The sequence below is a fragment of the Gopherus flavomarginatus genome, chromosome 7, assembly GCF_025201925.1.
Source record: "Gopherus flavomarginatus isolate rGopFla2 chromosome 7, rGopFla2.mat.asm, whole genome shotgun sequence".
Classification (NCBI taxonomy): Eukaryota; Metazoa; Chordata; order Testudines; family Testudinidae; genus Gopherus; species Gopherus flavomarginatus.
Window position 1 is genome coordinate 115,230,352 of NC_066623.1, and position 20,302 is coordinate 115,250,653.

Consider the following 20,302-nt stretch of genomic DNA (forward strand, 5'->3'; position numbering starts at 1 on the left):
GCACTATGAGTGTGAAGATAATGGAACAGGGATATGCTTTGTGCAAAAGGTCTCTTGTAAAGTATCATTACAAAGCTTATAAACTACTGAGTGTGTTCATCCTATTTGCATGTATGTATCATTCTTGTATCTGAAGCTAGAAATAGGATGTATAACTCTGGGGTCCTACTGTAATTATGCAAAGTGAGGGCCATTAATGGTGGTTTAGAAGCTTGATGGCTCCCATTGACTAGGACAATTGGTTGTAGATGGTTTATTTACCTGCAAGCCTTCCTGGGGACCTGGGGGCCAACCCAGGAAGAATGGAGACTAGGGGTCTTACAGTGACATGTGACCATGTCACCTGGTACTGGAATCCATCTTAAACCTCATGTTTTCCATTTAGAAGGAAGGGTGGGGACCCAGAGAGACAAAAGATTCCCGGCTTGTGCCAAAGCCATTAAAAGGGGTAGAGAAGGACAAAGGGGCCTGCCAGTCATGAGAAATCCCCTAGTTACCACTGGAGCTGGAACTAACAAGGACTGTAACGGGGAAAGGATTGGGCCCAGACTAGGAAGGAGTCTAGTCTGTAGAAGAAGCTTATTGGAACATCTCTGAGGGTGAGATTTACCTGTAATCAGTTTCTTAATGTATTAGGCTCAGACTTGCGTGTTTTGTTTTATTTTGCTTGGTGACTTACTTTGTTCTGTCTGTTATTACTTGAAACCACTTAAATTCTACTTTCTGTATTTAATAAAATCACTTTTTACTTATGAATTAACCCAGAGCAAGTATTAATTCTTGGGGGAGCAAACAGCTGTGCATATCTCTCTATCAGTGTTATAGAGGGCGGACTATTTATTAGTTTACCCTGTATAAGCTTCATACAGAGCAAGATGGATTTATTTGGGGTTTGGATCGCACTGGGAGCTGGGTGCTAAGACAGGTAACCTGCTGAGTGATTTTCAGTTCAAGCCTGCAGCTTTGGGGACATGGTTCAGACCCTGGGTCAGTGTTGCAGCAGGCTAGCGTGTCTGGCTCAACAAGGCAGGGTTCTGGAGTCCCAGGCTGGCAGGAAAACAGGCTCAGAGGTAGTTTCGGCATGTCAGCTGACAGTCCCAAGGGGGTCTCTGTGACCAAACTCGTCACACCTGGGTGCTAGCGACCACGAACTAAGCTCATTTGCGAGCATGGCAGTCTCCCAACTAGTACTAGCCAAACTTGGGCATTAAAAGGGCCAGTTTCCCAAGGCTGAAAACAATCGTGAGCAATGGCGCGTGACCAAGAGGAGAAATGTCAACAAAACACATGAAGGTGAGGAACTGCTTAAGGACGCAGCGTTCGACACCCAGAAACCAATTCTGCAATCAGGACAGGCGCCTCCTTGGGCTAAAAGAGGGGGTGAAGGCAGCTGCTACTCAACCTCTCCCCACCCCCCAAACCAAAATGGAAAAACGAGAAGTTGGTAGCAATGAGTAGAAATTGGAAGTTAGGATATGCAGATCATTCGGCAAGCTCAAGGTATCAGCGAGGAATAGGGCCCAGAGGGGTAAGGACCGAGAAGGAATCCATTCAATAGATCAGGAACAAGCCAAATCCTAGCAATAGGCCACGGCCAGTATTAGAGCAGGACAGTAACATCGTCAATCACAGAAGTACTCAACAAATAGTTCTCTTCTGTATTTGGAAAGAGACAGGACGATAAGTCCACATCTGAGTGTGATAACGAAACACCTTCTAGTCCCTCAGGAACTAGGGCGAATGCTAGATAGCAAGTATTAAAGGGAAACCGTTGGAACCCACAGGCCTGGATAACTTGCACCCAAACATGTTAAAAGACGTGGCCGAGGAGCTCTGTAAATCCCGTGTCGTCGTGAACACGCTACAGCAGAGGACTGAGGAAAAGCTAACGTTGCACCACGATTGAAGGGGGAGACAGGGGCGGGGGGGGACGACCCAGGAAGCTATAACCCATTAGCCTGATGTCAGTGCAAGACAAAGTTGGGGCAAGTCTGCTAGTGGGATGGACCCAGACAAGAATTCAAGGCTGGGGGCACGATGGGTTGACTCTACGGCCAGGGAGCTGGAGGTTAGCTATTAGACACAAGCTGGCTAACTCCCAGGGGACTTACGCTCTAGGACAGGCGCCCAAGGGCAGGTGGGGAAGCCCCATTACTGGAGGCGTTTAAGAACAGACTGGATAAACCCAGCCAGGGCTGCTCTCCCTTTTGCAGCCTGCCCTGCCCTGGGGGGTCTGTACTGGGCCCAGTCCTATTCAACATATTCCTAAATGATCTGGAAAAAGGGGTAAACAGGGAGGTGGTGAAATTTGCAGATGACACAAAACTACTCAAGACAGTTAAGTCCCAGCCAGTCGGCAAAGAGCTACAAAAGGATCTCTCAAAACTGGGTGACAGGGCAACAAAATGGCAGCTGAAATTCAGTGTTGATAAATGCAAAGTAATGCGCATTGGGAAACATCATCCCAACTGTACATGCAGAACGATGGTGTCTAAATTAGCTGTTACCACTCAAGTGAGATCTTGGAGTCATTGTGGGTAGTTCTCTGAAAACACCACTCAAGGTGCAGCAGCGATAAGAGGGGTGACTGCTAGAAACCATTAGGAAAGGGAGAGATGATAAGGCAGAAGCTATCATGATTTCCCTGTTACGTTCATTCCCTCTGAAGCATCCAACACTAGCTGCAGTCGGAAGACAGGACCCTGGGCTAGCTGGACATTGGTCTGACTCACTCTGGGGCTCCACCAGACACAGATCCTTGCTCACAGGAATGTGATCCTACTTCCAGAGCCCACATGCATGTTACAAGTGTGACAGCTCCGCAGGGCAGCCCCCTCTGAGGTGGCAGATGCCCATGGCAGAGCAGGAGGCTGTACCCCAGCGAGAACTCCTGAGATGTGGGACTGATATTAAATCTGCGTCTCTCCCTTCCAAGCCTAGGCAGTGAAGCTCATCCCCTCTGCTGAGAGACCAGGTGAGGTGAGTGGAGCTCAGCCCTGACCCCTAAGGACAGGTGCCCCCTTGGAGGCTAAGGCCGGGCCACAGCAAGCGAGCCAACACCCACAGCCCGCTGGGCAGGTCCCAGCCTGTCCTGCACCTTGACAACGAATCGGTTCTGCCCTTGAGAGCCACAGAAACCTCAGTGGCCCCCAGAAACCCTGCTCAGGTAGCTTTACTCACCCTCCACGTGAGCACACGGGCACTGGCTGGGGCCCCCAGGCTCTGCCCCAAGCTGAGCTGCTCTACATGAAAGTGAAGCACAGCCTGGGAGGCGCTGCTGGCCGCCACTGCCCGACGTGTTCGCTGGCTCCCGGCTGCGGCAAATGGAGAGCAGAGCTCCTGAGCCCTGCCCAGGGCACTCACTGCGTCCGATTTACTCCCACCCATCCCGCAGGAGGCGCTAATGCAGAACCGCAGGGGTCTTGGTGCAGCTCGGGATGTGGTGCTAACCCTGCTGCAGGCCCCCTTGCTCTCGGCCCATCGCTGTCACAGCCTGGGGCAATGGGCAGCCGGACCAGGCCTTCCCGAGCCCCCCGGGGTCTCCCAAAGCAGGCAGCAGAGCCACCCTGCTAGGACCTGCAGGCGTTTGCTCTCTTCCCTGCACAGGCTCAGGCCCCAGGTACTTGGACAGATCGAGGCGACAGGTGTGTCAGAGCACGAGGCCCTCCCTTAGCAGAGACGTGCTAGAGCTGCTGTGTTCCCCTTCCCCTCACACCCAGGCCCCCCACCTCTCGCTGGAGGGCCCAGCTGCAGCGCAGACATGTAGGCAGCTCTTCACCAATTGGGGGACGGGAGAAAACTGCTACAGCTCCCCAGCCTCGCCATACAGCAGCTGAATTAGAGCAGCCAGGAGGGTCCGGGGGGGGGCAGATGGGGAAGCGATCCCAGGCAGTCCCTGGGGCGGTTAGTTACAGACACCCCCACGTACCCTCCTAGCCGAGAGCCCAGCCACGACCCATGGCCTGGCAGGGAACACAGGCAGAAGGGGTGATTGCAGAATCTAGTGCCCAGAAAGCCATCTCCAGCCCATGCCCACCGCTGCTGCTTGGGCCCCAGGCCAGTGACTGACCAACCACTGGAGTAGGCAGAAGAGGAGCATCCACAACTGACGGCAGGGTGGCTCCAGTCTCAGAGCAGAGGCAGCCCCACTGCCTGGAATGGGAGGACCCAGGCCTGATGTGGGCAGGCTGGCCATAGCCTTCCCCTAGGGATCCAGGCTGCACAGGGGGGCTGCACCTTTCCATCCTGGAGAGGGGCAGGTTGTGGCAGAGATGCTCCCTCCCCACCCAGAACGCAGCTGCTGGTTGCCTAGGGGCTTGCTGTGCTTTGGACTCAGAGGCACAGACGACTGCCAGCCCACCTAGCAGTGGGGTCAAGCAGGAGCTCTGCTGCTGGTCTTAAGCCCCCAAACGCACCCCTCCCAAAATCAGGCGCAGCGTCCAGAGGGCCTTGGCCAGTAGCACCTTGCTCACCATTAAACCTTCCTAGAAATAAGGTGCAGGGCTGAGGACACTATAGGAAACTCCAGCAAAGAACAGAATTGTCAGACGCATAGATGAACAGGATTTGTTAGGGAAGAGTCAACATGGTTTTTGTAAAGGGAAATCATGCCTCACCAATCTACTAGAATCATTTACTAGATGATACAAAACTACATGATAGTTAAGTCCAAAGCAGACTGCTAAGAGCTTCAACGTGATCTCACAAAACAGCAGATGAAATTCAATGGTGATAAATGCCAAGTAATGCACGTTTGAAAACATAATCCCAACTATAAATTAGCTACAAAGTCTGTGGCACCCTTACAAACTAACAGATGTATTGGAGCATGAGCTTTCATGGGTGAATACCCACTTCAGACACATGTGATTCACCCACAAAAGCTTATGCTCCAATACGTCTGTTAGTCTATAAGGTGCACAGGACTCTTTGTAGCTTTTTACAGATCCAGACTAACACAGCTACCCCTCTGATACTATAAATTAGCTGTCACCACTTGAGAGAGATCTTGGAGTCATTGTGGATAGTTCTCTGAAAACATCCACTCATGCAGCAGCAGCCAAAAAAATGAACAGAATGTTGGGAATCATTAAGAAAGGGGTAGATAAGACAGAAAATATAGTATTGCCTCTATTATATAAATCCATGTTACACTCACATCTTGAATACTGCATGCAGATGGGTTGCCCAACCAAGATATATTGGAATTGGAAAAGATTAAGAAAAGGGCAACAAAAATGATTAGGGGTTTGGAACGGCAGCTGTCTGAGGAGAGATTAATGACTGGGACTTTTCAGCTTGGAAAAGAGACAACTAAGGGGGGATATAATGGAGCTCTGTAAAATCATGACTGGTGAGGAGAAAGTGATTAAGGAAGTGTTATTTACTTATAACACAAGAACTATGGGTCACCCAATTAAATTAATAGGCAGCAGGTTTAAACAAACAAAAGGAAGTATTTCTTCACACAACACAGTCAACCTGTGGAACTCCTTGCCAGAGGATGCTGTAAAGACCAAGACTATAACAGGGTTCAAAAAGGATCTAGGTAAGTTCATGGAGGATAGGTCCATCAACGGTATTAACCAGGATGGGCAGGGAGTCCCTAGTCTCTGTTTGCCAGAAGCTGGGAATGGGTGACAGGGTTGGATCACCAGATGATTCCCTGGTCTGTTCATTCCTTCTGGGCACCTGGCATTGGCCACTGTCAGCATACAGGATCCTGGGCTAGATGGACCTTTGGTCTGACCCAGTGTGGCTGTTCTTATGACATTACCCTCCCCCTCATGTCCACTGTGCCTCTGACTCCCAACCTCAGCTCTCTGCCAGCCCAACCCCAGGGTCTCCCTCAGCTGTAGCAGTATCTGAGGCAGCTGTAGGAGGACTCTGAGGCAGGCCCCCCTTCCACTAAGCCATTGGCACACTGGGCACAGGTCCATGCCAGCTTAAGAATTTTGTTCTTAGCTGAGAGCAGCAGCATAGCTCACAGCAGCATCCAGCCAGTTCCAAGCTAGCCCTGCCACTTCTGGAAGAGCGCTGGGAACAATGCCATGTCCCGTGGCCAGGCAGGGCTGGCAGTGCCCTGAGGGCAGGATGGGAGCGCATGCCACAGACAGAACACAGCAGGCAGGGACAGGAACCATGTTTATTTCACGTGACACTGACTTACACTGGTCGATTGATTTGTACACACACCAGGAACACTCAGGCAGTAACCCCCACCCCCGGCTGGCTGGGCCAACAGGAGGGAGCCGAATTCACACACACATGGGGCCAGCGGGCCAGCAGGGGCGGTTCTATACACCTGGGCACCCGCTCCCGACGCGGCGAAGCGACGCCCTCGATCAGGAAATAGAAACATTAAATAAATATGTACAGTCACGCCCGCAGGGGGCCAGGCCGGAACGGGCAGGGGCTCAGTCCCCCATTTTTACTTTAGATGTCTGCAGAGAGAAAGGAGACAGGTCAGAACATGTCCCGAGCCCCTCCCAGGAGCACACCCTGCCAAGTGCCCCCCAACTGCCCTGCTCAGGAAGCCTGGCTGAAGTTGCAGGACCCGCAGGCTGCTCCTCCCCGATCAGCCCTGGGCACAAACTGCTCCAATTCCAGTGCCCTGTGGCTATGCCACAATGGGTTCCAGTAGCCAGGCAAGATGGTGCCACCATATGGAGCCGCTGCATCATTCCCCCCACCCGCCCGAGTCCCCTGGGTGGGCTTCTCGGTTCACCAGAGAGCAGTGGCTGCATCCCTCCCATCACCCCGCTGGGGGCCCTGAGGCCCTGCAGACACTTAGGCCTGTCTGATGAGTTGGGCAGCCCACGTCTGGGGGCCCCAGAAGCACACTGGGCCCAGAGGGCAGGAGCCGGTACCTGCAGGATGGCGACTATGACCCCGAAGAGCCCGATGGCGCTGCCAAAGATCTCCACGATCAGGATCTTGACAAAGAGGCTGGCGTTCTGGGCGTCGGCCAGTGCAGCCCCGCTGCCCACAATGCCCACGCACACCCCGCAGAACAGGTTGGAGAGGCCCACGGTCAGGCCGGCCCCAAACATGGAGAAACCTGGAGGGGGTGGGGCAGGGAGTGGTGAGATGCAGCAGGCCCCAGGCCAAGGCCTGGCTTGCACAGGGGCTTGGCCTCCTCCTGTGAGAGCCCACTGGGGCACTCCAGGCACTGGCCAGGCTAGGAAACTCTTAGGAGCTGCCAGCGCAGAGTTAAGGGGACAGAGCAGAATATGAAGAGGACAAACCAAGGCTGCCAAATTCCCTGAAGTGCCTTTGCCAGGCAGGGCCCTGTGACCTGCGCCGGCAGTGCCAAGGTGAGCTCAAATCGCTGCCGCACACCAAGAGCAGGTGGCACTGTGTGTTTGGGGCAGGGGAAGCAGAGGTGTGAACCCAGACCCCAGCTACCTAGGAAGATGCCCCCAGAGGCTGGTCCCCCACCTATGGCTACATAGGAGCATCCAAGGGGAAGCAACATTTCCCTGCCCTGTAGCAGCCATCCTGGGTCCAGAGCCCGGCCGCAGACGCCCAGTAGGGTGGAGACTGAGAGGGCACAGGGCGCTCTGCTGGCAGGCTCAGGAAGGGCTGTGTTGTACAAGCAGTAATATCTTTTACAAAGGCCAATTTCTCAGTCTCCTCTCTGGGAGCCTTCTTAAGAGACTGCTTACGTTTAAACATTTCCTAGTGTACCCAGCCTCCGACTGGGCCTAAATAGCAATGCTTATCTCTTTACTCTTATTTACCACTACCTCTTTTCCTGGAGCAAGAACGCTACTTCTCCTCCTCTCTTTACCACCGGGGGTGTGCATCCCTTAATGAGTGATCACTTCTTAATACTTTCCAAGGTTTATCATCACTTTTCCATACTTCTCAAAGTTTGCTTCATTGCTCAATAAATGCTCATGGTACCTTTCCCCCTTTCGCAATTCTCCACCAAACCGTTGTACTTAAAGTACTGCACAGGATCTTTTCGGGGGAATAAGGCAAAGCACCACGTTTATTGGTAATACATGTATCAATCCACGTGCTATATCGTATGCATATGGTACAGTGTGGATTGATACATGTATTCCCCTTGAAAAGATCCTGTGCAGCACTTTAAGTACAATGCTACCCAGCCAGTCACCCCCACTCCCAATGCTAGGCGAGGCAGGCTGCCACCCTGAACAGCTGGGCCTGCAGGGGCGGAAGTGGGACAGGCCACTGCTCCCCAGCCCTGCCTGCCCCAGAGGAGAGGTGCAGCTCCTAGGGCACAGCGCTGCCCCCAGGCCCAGACAGGGCTCTCAGCTGCACCAGGAAGGGCTACACTGCACACACGGGGCCCCGTGGCTCACTGGGGAGATCGAACCAGGTGCACACATTAAGGGAAGAGCATGCCGGAGCATGCACTGAGAACAGACACTGGCATGGGGCCGGAGTGCAGGAGCCTCCCTCCACTCAGGGTAGAACCCGCTGGCCCCACAGGCCCCTCCAGACACGGTGCAGGATGCTGCTTACCTGCATGGTAGTTCTTGGCACCGATAGTCTCTGGAGTGGTGCCACTGAAAGGCTGGAAGACAACACATGGTGCAGGGTTAGCGGCAGGGATACAGCAGCCTGGCCAGAGCTCCCTGCAATGGCGATGGGCACAGGCTGCCCAGAGCTGGGACCCGAACCCCCAGAGTCCCAGTTCAGGACCATAGCTACCTGCTCCATAGGCCCCTCCCCGCCACATACCGGGGCAGAGGGAGATTCCCACTGCACATAACCAGCGGCTGTGTCTGTCTGAGCGGGTGTACGGCGGCAAGACACACCCACTAAGGTGTCGCCCGCAGGTTGGGACCCTGCTGTGTCACACTGCCCTGCCCAAGTTGCACCCCCCGCGCTGCACTGGACAAACGCACCCGGCTCTGCAGTGCGACTGGCAGGCCAGGGAGATGGGCTGAGACTCACAGCCAGATCTGATTCAAGTCACGGTGGGACCCTGGGCGAGTCCTGCCCTGCTCTGGACAACGAAGCCACAACCCTTCCCGAGAGGGCCAGGCCTGCTCCAGTGGTGAGCTCAGGCACTGCCCCTTGCCTGGATTAGGCTGGAACAACAGGGTTTACCAGAGCCCTGCTATCTCCCCTCCTGGAGCCCAGCTCAAACCCTTCATGCCACAGTGGCTTCACAGAGCCTGGATCCATGCACCCATTATCCCAGCCAAGAAACGCCCCACAGCACCCAGCCCAGCGGAGCGCCAGGCTCTGCCCACTACCACCAGCTCCCAGTGCTCCTGGCACTGCCATGGCTGGTACATTTAGAGCCAGGACCGCAGGCCAGGGGAGCCAAGGGACACCCCATGTGGAACAGGCTCCCCCTGCCAGGCGCCTGCGCTGGGTTTGCTGTCCTGCCCAGCGATATTGGAGGGAAGCAGTGAAGAGACCCTGAGCCTTGGCTACGCCCCTCCTCTCCCCATAGGGACAGGTCAGGGGAGACTGTGCAGAGCGCCAGGGGCTGCTTGGGGGGTACACCCTCCCACCCACCCTTCCCGCCAGCATGCACCTCAGCCATGTTGCTAATGACAATCGCCATGATGATCCCGTAGATGGCCACGGCCTCACAGAAGATGATGCTGTGGATGAGGGACAGCGTTAGCAACTGGAGCCAGAGACCCACAGCCCAGCCTCTGCCCCCACAACTGCCTGTCATGCTGACAGATGAGTCGTCTCCCTGTGGGGATCCCATGCTGACACAGCCCAGTGCCTCTCCCTCTGCTAAGCCCCCCTGGCCCCATTGCTGAGACGCTCCCACGGGGGGCAGCACTGGCCCTTCGCCACCCAGCAGAGGGGAAGCATCCCACAGTAATCCAACAGGCAGACAACAGGGTGCGGGGCCTTGTACCCCACACAGCTAACTCAGCCCCCACCCCCCCACAGCCCCTGTGGGCCTGCAGCCAGCCAGGGATAGGAAGCACTGCCTTTCCCAGCATGCACTGGTGATTCAGGATGATTCACATTTCCAGGGCGAGGAGCCCAGAGGCCTGGGCAGAAGCTGTTTCCTTCAGGTGTGGACTGACTGGTGCCCCCGCACACCGGAGCGCGTGGGCCAGAGATGGGGGTGGGCTGTGGGGACAGGAGCCCTAGCAGAGCTGGGATCCCAGCCCCAGCAGCGGACCAACGGGCTCAGCACTCGGAGGGGCTAGCATGCTGGGGAAGTGTGAACAGCTCAGGTGAACTGCTGTTCCCCCCAGGTGCCAGGTCCTGTCCTGGGACCCAAGACTGGGGACCAGCTGCCCTTACCTGACCAGGTTCTTTGTTTTAATCCTGGGGGCCTTCACTCCCCCGCCGATGATGCTGGAGCCCGTGATGTAGATCCCCCTGTGAGAGACAGGGCAGTCAGTGATGGAGCCCTGGGGCGCTGCCAACGAGGAGATGGTGCCCTGGGGCAGAGCACAGCGCTGACCAGAGAGAGCTTGCAACAATGCCCAGCGCTCCCCACTCATGCCACAGGCACGCACGGTGAGACGGGCTGGGAAAAGCAACGGCACCCAGGGACACGGGGCAGCTGCCAGCCTGACTGGGGACTCACTGGCACAGAACCCCCAGAGACCAGCCAGACACCCTGACATCTCCCAGGCCACCAGCATCCCCTGGCAGCTCTCCAGAGCCACCAGCAGGAGCGTGAGGCCCGTCAGAGGTGCTGCTCCAGGCCCAAGGGTGCCCTGCTGTGATGTCGGAGCCAGGCCGCTTCCGAGGGGCTGACTCAGGCATGGCAGCGCCACCTACATGATAGCTAGTCCCGGTCCCCGAGCAGGACCCTCAGCAGACAGGCTCTGGGAGCAGCAAACCCCATGGGACCAGCAGTCCCAGACAATGGGACCCAACTCACCAGGCTGCGCCCACCACGGACAGCGAGATGGCCAGGCCGATGCCCAGGTTGGACCACATGAAGGGGGAGGTTTCCGTTAAGAACCTAGAGGCAGAAAGGAACCTCATTAGTGCAGAGTCAGGGCTGGCCCCACCCGTCCCAGCACTCCAGGGCCACAGGCCAGTGGCCAACGGCCCAGCGCCTCCCTTCCACGGGAGGAGGGCGAGACGGCTGCCTGCTGTGTGGGCCCCCTCAATGCAACGGCCACCCTACTGTGCGTGCACAGCCAGCTGGGGGCTCCAGCACGCGGAGACACTTCACTGGCTTTCCTGACCACCCCAGACCCACGGCTGCCCACGTGGGTGGTCCATGAAAGGGCATGGGAGCTGCCAGCCTGGGGTCTACAGCACAGAGCAAGGAACCACAGCACGTGGTAGAGCCTCCCAAGCAGACCCAGCCACGCCTCGTCCCCAGCCTTCACCCCCGAGCCCTGACATGGCTGGGCAGGCTCCTCCTGTGGTGCAGCCCAGGCCAAGCAGAACACTCGACAGCCTTGCTGCCATTGCCCTTGGAGGAGGAAGGCGTAGGGCCGGCTGCTGGGGGAATCAGCCAGCCCAGCCCAGGGCAATCTGGATCGTGCCTGCCAGCAAGCAGAGCCACAGGCAGCTGGCAGAGAGCACTCAGCACAGGAAGGGGCAGGGCAGGGGCAGCAGAGCGCGACTGGATGCTGAGGGCAGGTTGCAGGCTTTCCTGGCTGCAATGGGGAGGGGAGCAGAGCTGCAGCCCGGCGCTCTGTGGCAGGATCCAGCCGTGGAACGGGACAGTGCACAGCGGGAGCGAGCTTGGGTGCTGGGCCAGCCAGGTGTAGCATGCCCTCAGTCCAAGCCAGTACCAAGTGGGCTCCAAGCCATGGGAGACAGAGAGAGGAGCGGCTCCTACACCAGGGGAGTGATGAAGGCTCTGGGTCTCTGCTGCAGTCTCTCCCCGCAGCCGCACGGGGCAGGAAGGGCACGTTCTCCCTGCACGACCCTGGCCGAGGACGACTGCTGGCCAGCGTGATGGAGCAAGTGCTGCTTTCTGGTCACCTATGCCAGCTAGCACCCTTAGTGGGAAGCCCTGCTCGCTGGACCCAGCCCACCTAGCCCCAGGCAGGGCGCCCAACCACAGGGTCGGCACTTAAGAGCCATCTTACCAGGCCACATCAAAACGGAAGCCCAGGTCAAATATCGTGTAGCAGATACCTGAAAAGAAGAGCAAGAGGGAAACCTCCAGTCAGCCCGAGCCCCAGCCTGGCTTAGCTGCTCTCACCCTGCCCAGCCCAGCTGCTGTGAGCCACTCACACCAACCAAGCAGCCTGGCTGTCAGAGGACAGAAGGGCACCAGGAAGCCCCGTGCCAGGCACCGCTCTAGGGCACGGCCCTCCAGACAGACGGGGAGTCCTGCTCTGGGGAGCTTAGGGTGGGACAGGTTCCCCGTGGCTTCCCCACACCCAGGGCGTCCCCGGCAGCAGCTGCCCCTGCGATTTCCGCCAGATACGCTGAAAGCAGCAGCGGTCCAGCCTGACGACTATCTCATTCGCTCACATAGGGGGCGTCGCACCAACGCTGACTGAGACAGATCCTGCACGTGCTGCTACTGGGCCCATCACTGTGGTATCTGGCCCCTCCTCTACCCACAAAGCAGGGTCAGCAGTGAAGGTACAGATGAGGTCGCACACCATGCCCCTTCCCGCAGCCAAGGCAAGGCAGCCCTCGGGGCACAGCGAGGTCTGCCCAGTTCACCCAGTGCCCTGCCCCTCCAGCCAGCGGGGGCCCCTGACTCACAGGGAGTGTGAGTGAGCACTTGGCCAGGCTGGCTCATTCCTTCCACAATGCAGTGATCCTCACGTGCTGCCCTGTCACCCTGAGCCTGCGACCGCACCCGTGAGTCAGCGCCAGCCATCGCCCCGGGAGCACCGCAGGGCAGGGACAGTCTGCACCCAGCTGGGCCCAGCAATCCGGGATGGGTCTGGGCAGCCCGTTTCTGGGGCACTAGGTCTGACAGCCCTGCACGGGAATGGCTGCTGGCTTAGGAGCAGGCTGGGCACATGCTGAGCGCTGGCAGGGGCTGGCTGAGGCTGCCACAGCAGCAGTGCCGGCAGGATATGGCACCCAGAGCCATGCTCTAACCACCAGACCAGTGTTCCCAACCTAGTTACCACTGTGGGCCGCATACGCAGCTCTCTGTGTTATGTGGGCCCCATCCACACCATATATACACCACCTGTATGGCCTACAGGCGTCACATGGCCGCAGCTGTGTGCCGATTGGGCTGCCAGTGGCCCACGGGTTGAGAATCACCGCACTAGACCCATACTGCCCCCAACACAGAAATGAGCCGGAACAGCCTGAGCCGGATGGAGGAGCATGTGCCAGCATCAGCGCCCCCACCAGCCCCTTTGCTCAAGGAGGATCCCAGGCTCGGCCGAGTCCCTGCTGACCTAGGAGGATTGTGCTCCCGTGAGGACATGCAGCTGTCTGCGGACTGTACGGCCCCCAACCCGTGGGGGACCGGTACCAAGGAGCCCAAGGGCAGTGTGTCTCTGGTGCTCCTAGCCACGGCGTCACCTAGCCCAGCCATGCACACAGCTGTGCTGCACCCCTGCCTCTCCAGTCCACAGGTGGGGACGATCCTGCGGGGCTCCCTGGGCTGTTACGCTGGGACACTGGCCCTCGCCCTGGCAGAGGCCCTGCAGCAGCCGTGGAGACTGCCACAGCTTGAGGCCACGTGGGCTCTGCCCATCACCTCACCTTCCAACCCACGGCTTGTTCTTGTCCATGACTCCTGAAAACCCCTCTCCCCTTGCTCCAATGGTGCGGGGAGGGGCCCAGCACTGTGGGAACTGTGGAGGGCGCTGCAGGGGGTCATGCTCCTGTGCCCTTTGCATGCTGGGGCAGCAGGCCACACTCTGGTGGGGTGAGATTCACCCCTGCCAGCAGCCCAGTACGGTGATGCCGAGAGCTGCAAGGAACCCAGCTTCCTCGCACTCACAGCAGCTGCCTGGCACAAGCCCTGCTAGAGACACTGGGCCTAGAACCCTCCCCACAGAAATCACCTGCTTTACAGAGGTGTGCACAGCGCAGGGCCTGCCCCCCAGTAAGCACTTGCAATCAGCTAATTCAATCACTGGAAACCACATGGCACGGGCATTGCACCGAAGCTCACGAACACGGTCACACCACCGACAGCCAGTGACTAAATCCTTTACAAGGTCTCTTTAAACAAACTCACACTGCTGTAAGGATGATTGGTTTGTTTCTGAGGTTTACATGGCAGGGACTTGTAAAACGTCTTAAATAAACAGTTTGACTCCCGACACCCAAACCAGGACTTGAAAGTGTCCCACTCCCCAGCCAGCCAGAGGGGATACGAGAGAGACCAGCCACCACTCAGATTCAGGGCCAGCTGCTGCTCGAGCCTGCCCAAGCAATAGCAGCAAGACATGAACAAGCCTTGGGTCAGTTTCCTGACTGCCCCCAGGTCTCCCCTTAGCAGCAGGGAACTGCTCAGTGCCACGTCAGTCTCCCTCTGCACCCACTGAGCAGTGACAGGCACCGGTGATGCCGAAAGGTGGCGCTGCATTGGGGCCAGAAGCTGGGAAGAGGTCTATGGCTGGCCAGGGAGGGGGAGGCCTCACCCCACAGGTACAAATGCTGCGTTTTGAAAATAAGTAGCTCTGAAGACATGAGTAATGAGCACTCGGCCAGGAAGTTCAAACGCTCCCCAATCGGGGCCAGCTTGACCAGTGCACGGAGCAGGAGAGGCTCTGAAACACAGCACGTTGTGCAGAGCTAAAGCAGTAACCAATTTCTGCCTGCAAGAGGAAAAGGCCAACAACTCATCTCTCAGGTCACAGCCAAGAACCCAGGCCTCAAACAAGCACAAATAAGGGCCAGCAGCAGGGCACAGCTTCATCCAATCCAGCTCCTTCCTATACAGAGTTTGAAATTCACATGCACTTAACCCCCCCTCCAGTGCGGGAACATCTGATGCAGAACGGTTTCCAGCAGCCCAGCTCTTCCTTGGACACTGGTTGTGAGACGTTTCCCCTCAGTAACAGCACATCTCCTCTGCGCTTCCCAGGGGCACTAGGAAGCACAAGCCGGAAAATCGAGCTGCAGAATGGAGAAGACGTGCATGATTTACACAGCCCCAGAAACGGCCAGGCTGCACCCCAGGCACAGAGGAGGCCGCGCCCCTGCTTCAGGCAGACGTTCCAGCCTTGGCATCACACCAGATCCAGGGGGTGGGTAACACAGCGAAGGCTGGATGGCTGCATGGTGTATGCAGCATGTCAGTCACACCTTCAGCAAAGCAGGTTAGAAGGGAATATGGAGGAAGAGAGGGTTGCAAGTCACCTCCAAAACATCAAATACCTTCCCCCATAGGCCAAGGCCAGAATCCAGGGCTTTGCCAGCCCCACCCCCACCTCCGAATTCACAGGCTCCCCCGGGCCTGCGCCCCCTTGTCACTGCCATAAACAGCCCCAGCAGGAAGAGGACAGATCAGCAGGCTCACATCAGCCCAGGCCAACTCCCCTCTCCCTGCTCACCAGCCACCGAGCTCAGGTTAGGCCTGGGCCACCAACAAGCTGCATCGACTGAACTAGCTGCCAAGGGATCAGTGCAGTCCAGCCCGTGCCAGCCCCTAGTGCAGGCACGGATTTGGCGTGAGTGCTGTATTGCTGCTGCCAAGCCAATGCTCACCCTGCACACAGACCAGGCGCTCACAGGCTCCTTGGGGGCAGGGAGCTGGCGTCCTGGCAGTCTCTAAAGCACCGAGCACTCAGTGCATTGAGCAGACCTTCGCGGAGTCAGCTGGCAGCTAACTCAGCCACCCCACGAGTCAGAACACACAGGGTGACCTGCATGGAGGACGACACCCAGGCTGCCCCAGGGCAGTGGTCCCCAACCTTTTCTGGGTGGCAGGCGCTGGACGATGAGCCACCGAGGACCATGGCCGGTGGACAAGCATCCGTCGAAATGCTGCCAAAAATCAGCGGCATTTCGGCAGCGATTCCTCTTCATGATGCAGCTATTTGGCAGCATTTTGGCAGATGCTTGTCCACCGGCCAGTATGCGGGTGCAATAGATGCCCCAGCGGGTGCCATGGCGCCTGCAGGCACCACGTTGGGGACCACTGCCTTAGGGGGACTGAGGGAAGGTGGCTGGCTGCCCAGGCCTCTCACGTCTGTGGCCAGCCTCTAGCCGGAAGGACTCGGCCAGAGTTAACCCACCAGGCTGGCTGGGGCACTTGCTCTGGGTAGTGTCAATGCTCCAGCCAGCCAGCCCAGGGGACAGTGCTGGCTGCATGCAAGGGAGTCAGGCTCGGCCCTGCCGTTTGACCATTGCCGGACAGTCAGTCACCCAGGGACGCCCAGCCCCAGCCCCTGAATCACTGGGGTTAGCAGGGAGCTGGCAGCTCACGTGGGGCTGGCTTCTCACCGGACAGTGCTCAAATTGCATGAAAAGCAGCTCAGAGCCCACTACACCCAGCCTGCCTCCCGGTCTGCGTCCAGCTGGGGCAGGGAAGGTCGGTAAGGGAGGTGTCTAGCCCTGCCCTGCTCCAGACCAGCCGCGTGCCTGCCAGGAGATTATTCCAGCCTGCTGGGTCTCACTTCTGTTGAGGAACAGGTGTTTGCAATGCCCAGGACCCCCCACCCCAGCCCTGCCCATTCCTGCCCCCCTGGCTGGAAAGAACTTTGTTGCCAGCCTGTGACCTGGGATAAAGTCCTGGCCTCTCCAGGGCTGTTTGTGGAGACCTATCCTGGGCCCATGGGAGACACCCTCCAAAATAGCCACAGGACCTCAGTGGCTCGTATTCTCCCCACGCTAGGAGCCGAAGGACTGGGGTCACCACACGCCTGTCAGTTACTGCCAGCCTGACTGCAATATGCCAAGCGGGGCCCCTCGCAACCTGGGGGAGGGTGAATCAACACCCCAAGCTCTGGCTGGAGTGGCCACGGGGTGAGGAACGCAAGAGAGGAAGCAAAACTGTTCCCAGTAGGCCCCACCACAAAAGGAGGAAGGAACGAGTCACCCTTGCCAATTGAGCAACCCGCCCAGCTGCACAGCACCCAAGGAGCAGCTTGCAAAGGGGCAGCGCTGCTCCCACCAGCAGCTCTGGCAAAGGCACCCCAGGGCGGGGAGGCTGTTCCCACTCCTATCGCATGGGCGGAAGCATTTCTGGGCCCCTTTCCCTTCTCCCCACCCCCACATGTGCCCAGATGCCTGAGTGTCTCTGCCAGGGCAGACTTGTCTGCACTGGGGCTGTTTACTGTTTTGGGTTCTACAGTTCCTGCTCCACAGACCAGGGCAGCCCCCAGGCCCAGCCAGTCACAGCTGCCACTGACTAGCACAAGGCCAAACCAAAGCAGGTTCCTACAGCACCTTCTCACTGGCTCAGAACACATTCGGCCCTGGGTTTTATTGACAAAACATGCCGAGTGACAGACACTGTTTCCATTGTGTGCCAGCTCCCAGACTGCACAGCACAGGAACGAGGCCAGAGGCAGGATCACTGCAGGCTGCGAGCCCTGGCACACTCCCAGTGCCTTCTCTGGCATTTTGCTGACCATCCAAGAATGCAGAAACAAAGGCACTAATCGGTTCTGGCCTCCCCTTTACTGGAGCCGGGATTGCACAGGACGTGGGCAGCCAATACCCGGACTCAACTAGAAACCATTCCCCGATGGCTCAGCAAGCCCACGTCACACAGATGCTGCACCCAGCATATCTCCGAGAGCCGCCTGACTCATGGATCTCATTAAGCTGACTCCCGATGTAGTGTCCACTTGGCAGGGGGTGGGTCAGAGCGGTGCAGGCCCACAGGACCTCCGGGGAGAAGTCTGGAGTGGTCTCTCACAGAGGAGCCAGGCTGTCCATGCCCACCTGACGCAGCGATGAGAGCAGGCGCTAACCTGCAACTCCATCAAAGTACGGGCCTGACTAGTTCTCAGTGTTCAGGGACACTCTGACCCTCAAAACTGAAAGGAAACCAGACAGTCTGACCCCACTGCCAGGAGAGGTGCCCTTCCACAGGGCATCTCCATTGCGCTGCAAAATTGCTACGCCACGGGCTTCAAGCCAAAGCTTGGAAAAACTCGTGCACCTACTCAAAATAACATACTTCTGACAACTGCTACAGAGAGCCAGCTTCTCAGCCTGGAAGAGGCTGCGTTACTCCATCCTGAAAGCCACAGTGACTTGTCTTCCTGCAGTCCTGCTGCTGCCCTTCCGCCCTCTTTTGAGCCAAATGACAACTTGCCTCGCACTTGATAGACCCAGACTATCCCCCACAACATCACCGGCCACCCCTGTTTACCAGCAAGGAAGAGGTGAAGCAGGGCACAGTGTGGGTCAGAGAGCCAGGAACAGAACCCAGGAGGTCTGGCTCCCAGTTCTGTGCTGACGGGTAGACCTGTCCCCTTTTACATGAGGGCTTGAAGTGAAATGCCCCCCCAAAAGTGACTATCTAGATCCAGCTGAAGACAATCCTGGGGGATGCTCGCCAAGAACAACTACAGACTGGCATAAGAGTCCTTCAGGCTCAGCAGGGTCGAGAGGCTCCTATCCCAGGGAAGCCTTAGTGGGAGAATCCTCACAGTGAAAGGAGACTGGACCCTCGCTGGCCCACAGGACCAGTCCAGCCTCCCCCCAGCTCGTCTGCAGGACCTGTCGAGCAGACAGTGGTGATGCAAACCAGCCACAGCCTCCCACTGATGCCCCTCAACCCTGTTCTGAAGACACACCCCACACACAGCAGGTCCTGCCAAAACCCCCATCACTGCCATGCTCAGGCACTGTGGGCATAAGGGGGACTCAGTCTCCAAAGGTCCTTCATTCCTGGCCTTTGCAGAGGCTGCCAAAGGGGACAGATGGGGGCCTCTGGACTCACTAAGAGCTGGATGGCTCTACCCCACCGGGGCAGACACTTGCAAGCGACTGTCCAGCTAAGGAACGCAGCCCAGGGGCCGAGCACACCGGTACAAACTGCAGCTCAGCCCACACACCACAGCCAGAGCCAGACGGGACAGGAGGAACGCTCAGAGCCCACCAGGCGGCCGGCCGAAGGCCCAACCGTAGGTGCCTGGGCTCAAAGAGGAGATTAGGAGCAGCCAGACCCCCCCACCGGCCCCTTTGCACAGTCTGGGGGCCGCCACCAGCCTGGGCTCAGCGTAATGGGTGACAGGAACAAGAAGCCCTGTGCTCCTGCCTGGAGCCAGCCCTGTCCAACTCCCCTGCCCCAGCAGGTACCAAGCGAAAGTAGCAGGCGCTGCCTTGGGGCAGGGGCTGAGGCGGATCCCTGCCCAGACAGAAGGGACTTCACACAGCAGGACTCCTGCCTCCACCCCCGAATCCCCACCCTTCCCCCCAGCCCTGACCCCTTCCGCCTCCCCCAACTGACCGCCTCCCGCATCCCCCTCCATCTGCACCCTGCCCCCACCCTTCCCCCAACCCTGACCCCTTCCGCTCCCGCAACTGACCGCCTCCCGCATCCCCTCCATCTCCACCCCGCCCCCCCGACCCCCCAGCCCTGACCCCCTCCGCCTCCCCCAACTGACCGCCTCCCGCATCCCCTCCATCTCCACCCCGCCCCCACCCTTCCCCCCAGCCCTGACCCCTTCCGCCTCCCCCAACTGATCACCTCCCGCATCCTCCTCCATCTCCACCCCGCCCCCACCCTTCCCCCCAGCCCTGACCCCTTCCGCTCCCCCAACTGACCGCCTCCCGCATCCCCTCCATCTGCACCCCGCCCCCACCCTTCCCCCCAGCCCTGACCCCTTCCGCTCCCCCAACTGACCGCCTCCCGCATCCCCCTCCATCTGCACCCTGCCCCCACCCTTCCCCCAACCCTGACCCCTTCCGCTCCCCCAAATGACCGCCTCCCGCATCCCCTCCATCTCCACCCCGCCCCCACCCTTCCCCCCAGCCCTGACCCCTTCCGCCTCCCCCAACTGACCGCCTCCCGCATCCCCTCCATCTGCACCCCGCCCCCACCCTTCCCCCCAACCCTGACCCCTTCCGCTCCCCCAACTGACCGCCTCCCGCATCCCCTCCATCTCCACCCCGCCCCCACCCTTCCCCCCAGCCCTGACCCCTTCCGCCTCCCCCAACTGACCGCCTCCCGCATCCTCCTCCATCTGCACCCCGCCCCCACCCTTCCCCCCAACCCCCTCCCCCCCCGGCTCACCCACGCCGGCCAGCGCGGCCCAGAAGCCGAGCCCGAGGCCCGTGTACAGCAGCAGCGGCCCGGACATGGCGGCGGCTCCTCAGCGCGGACTGCGGGGAAGGACCGCCCGGGGCTCGAGCAGGTCACCTGACTCACACCATGTGACCGGGCGGGCCGGGGCCCCGGCACGTGACCGCGGCGAGACTGGCGATTGGCTCTGGGGAGGGCGGGCGGTACCCGGGGACCAAACTACAAATCCCAGAG

General features: G+C 58.5%; 1 protein-coding gene across 1 annotated transcript; it reads right to left on the reverse strand.

Annotated features, from left to right (window-relative positions):
• Positions 1-6,127: 6,127 nt before the first annotated feature.
• On the reverse strand, positions 6,128-20,177 carry ATP6V0B (ATPase H+ transporting V0 subunit b). Its single transcript, XM_050961268.1, has 8 exons — positions 20,060-20,177; positions 12,021-12,069; positions 10,850-10,933; positions 10,261-10,338; positions 9,524-9,593; positions 8,497-8,548; positions 6,870-7,060; positions 6,128-6,443 (listed from the first exon to the last, which is right to left on the reverse strand). Exons 1-8 carry the CDS (start codon positions 20,124-20,126, stop codon positions 6,417-6,419), a joined length of 618 nt encoding a protein of 205 aa, XP_050817225.1. The 5' UTR covers positions 20,127-20,177; the 3' UTR covers positions 6,128-6,416.
• Positions 20,178-20,302: the final 125 nt, after the last annotated feature.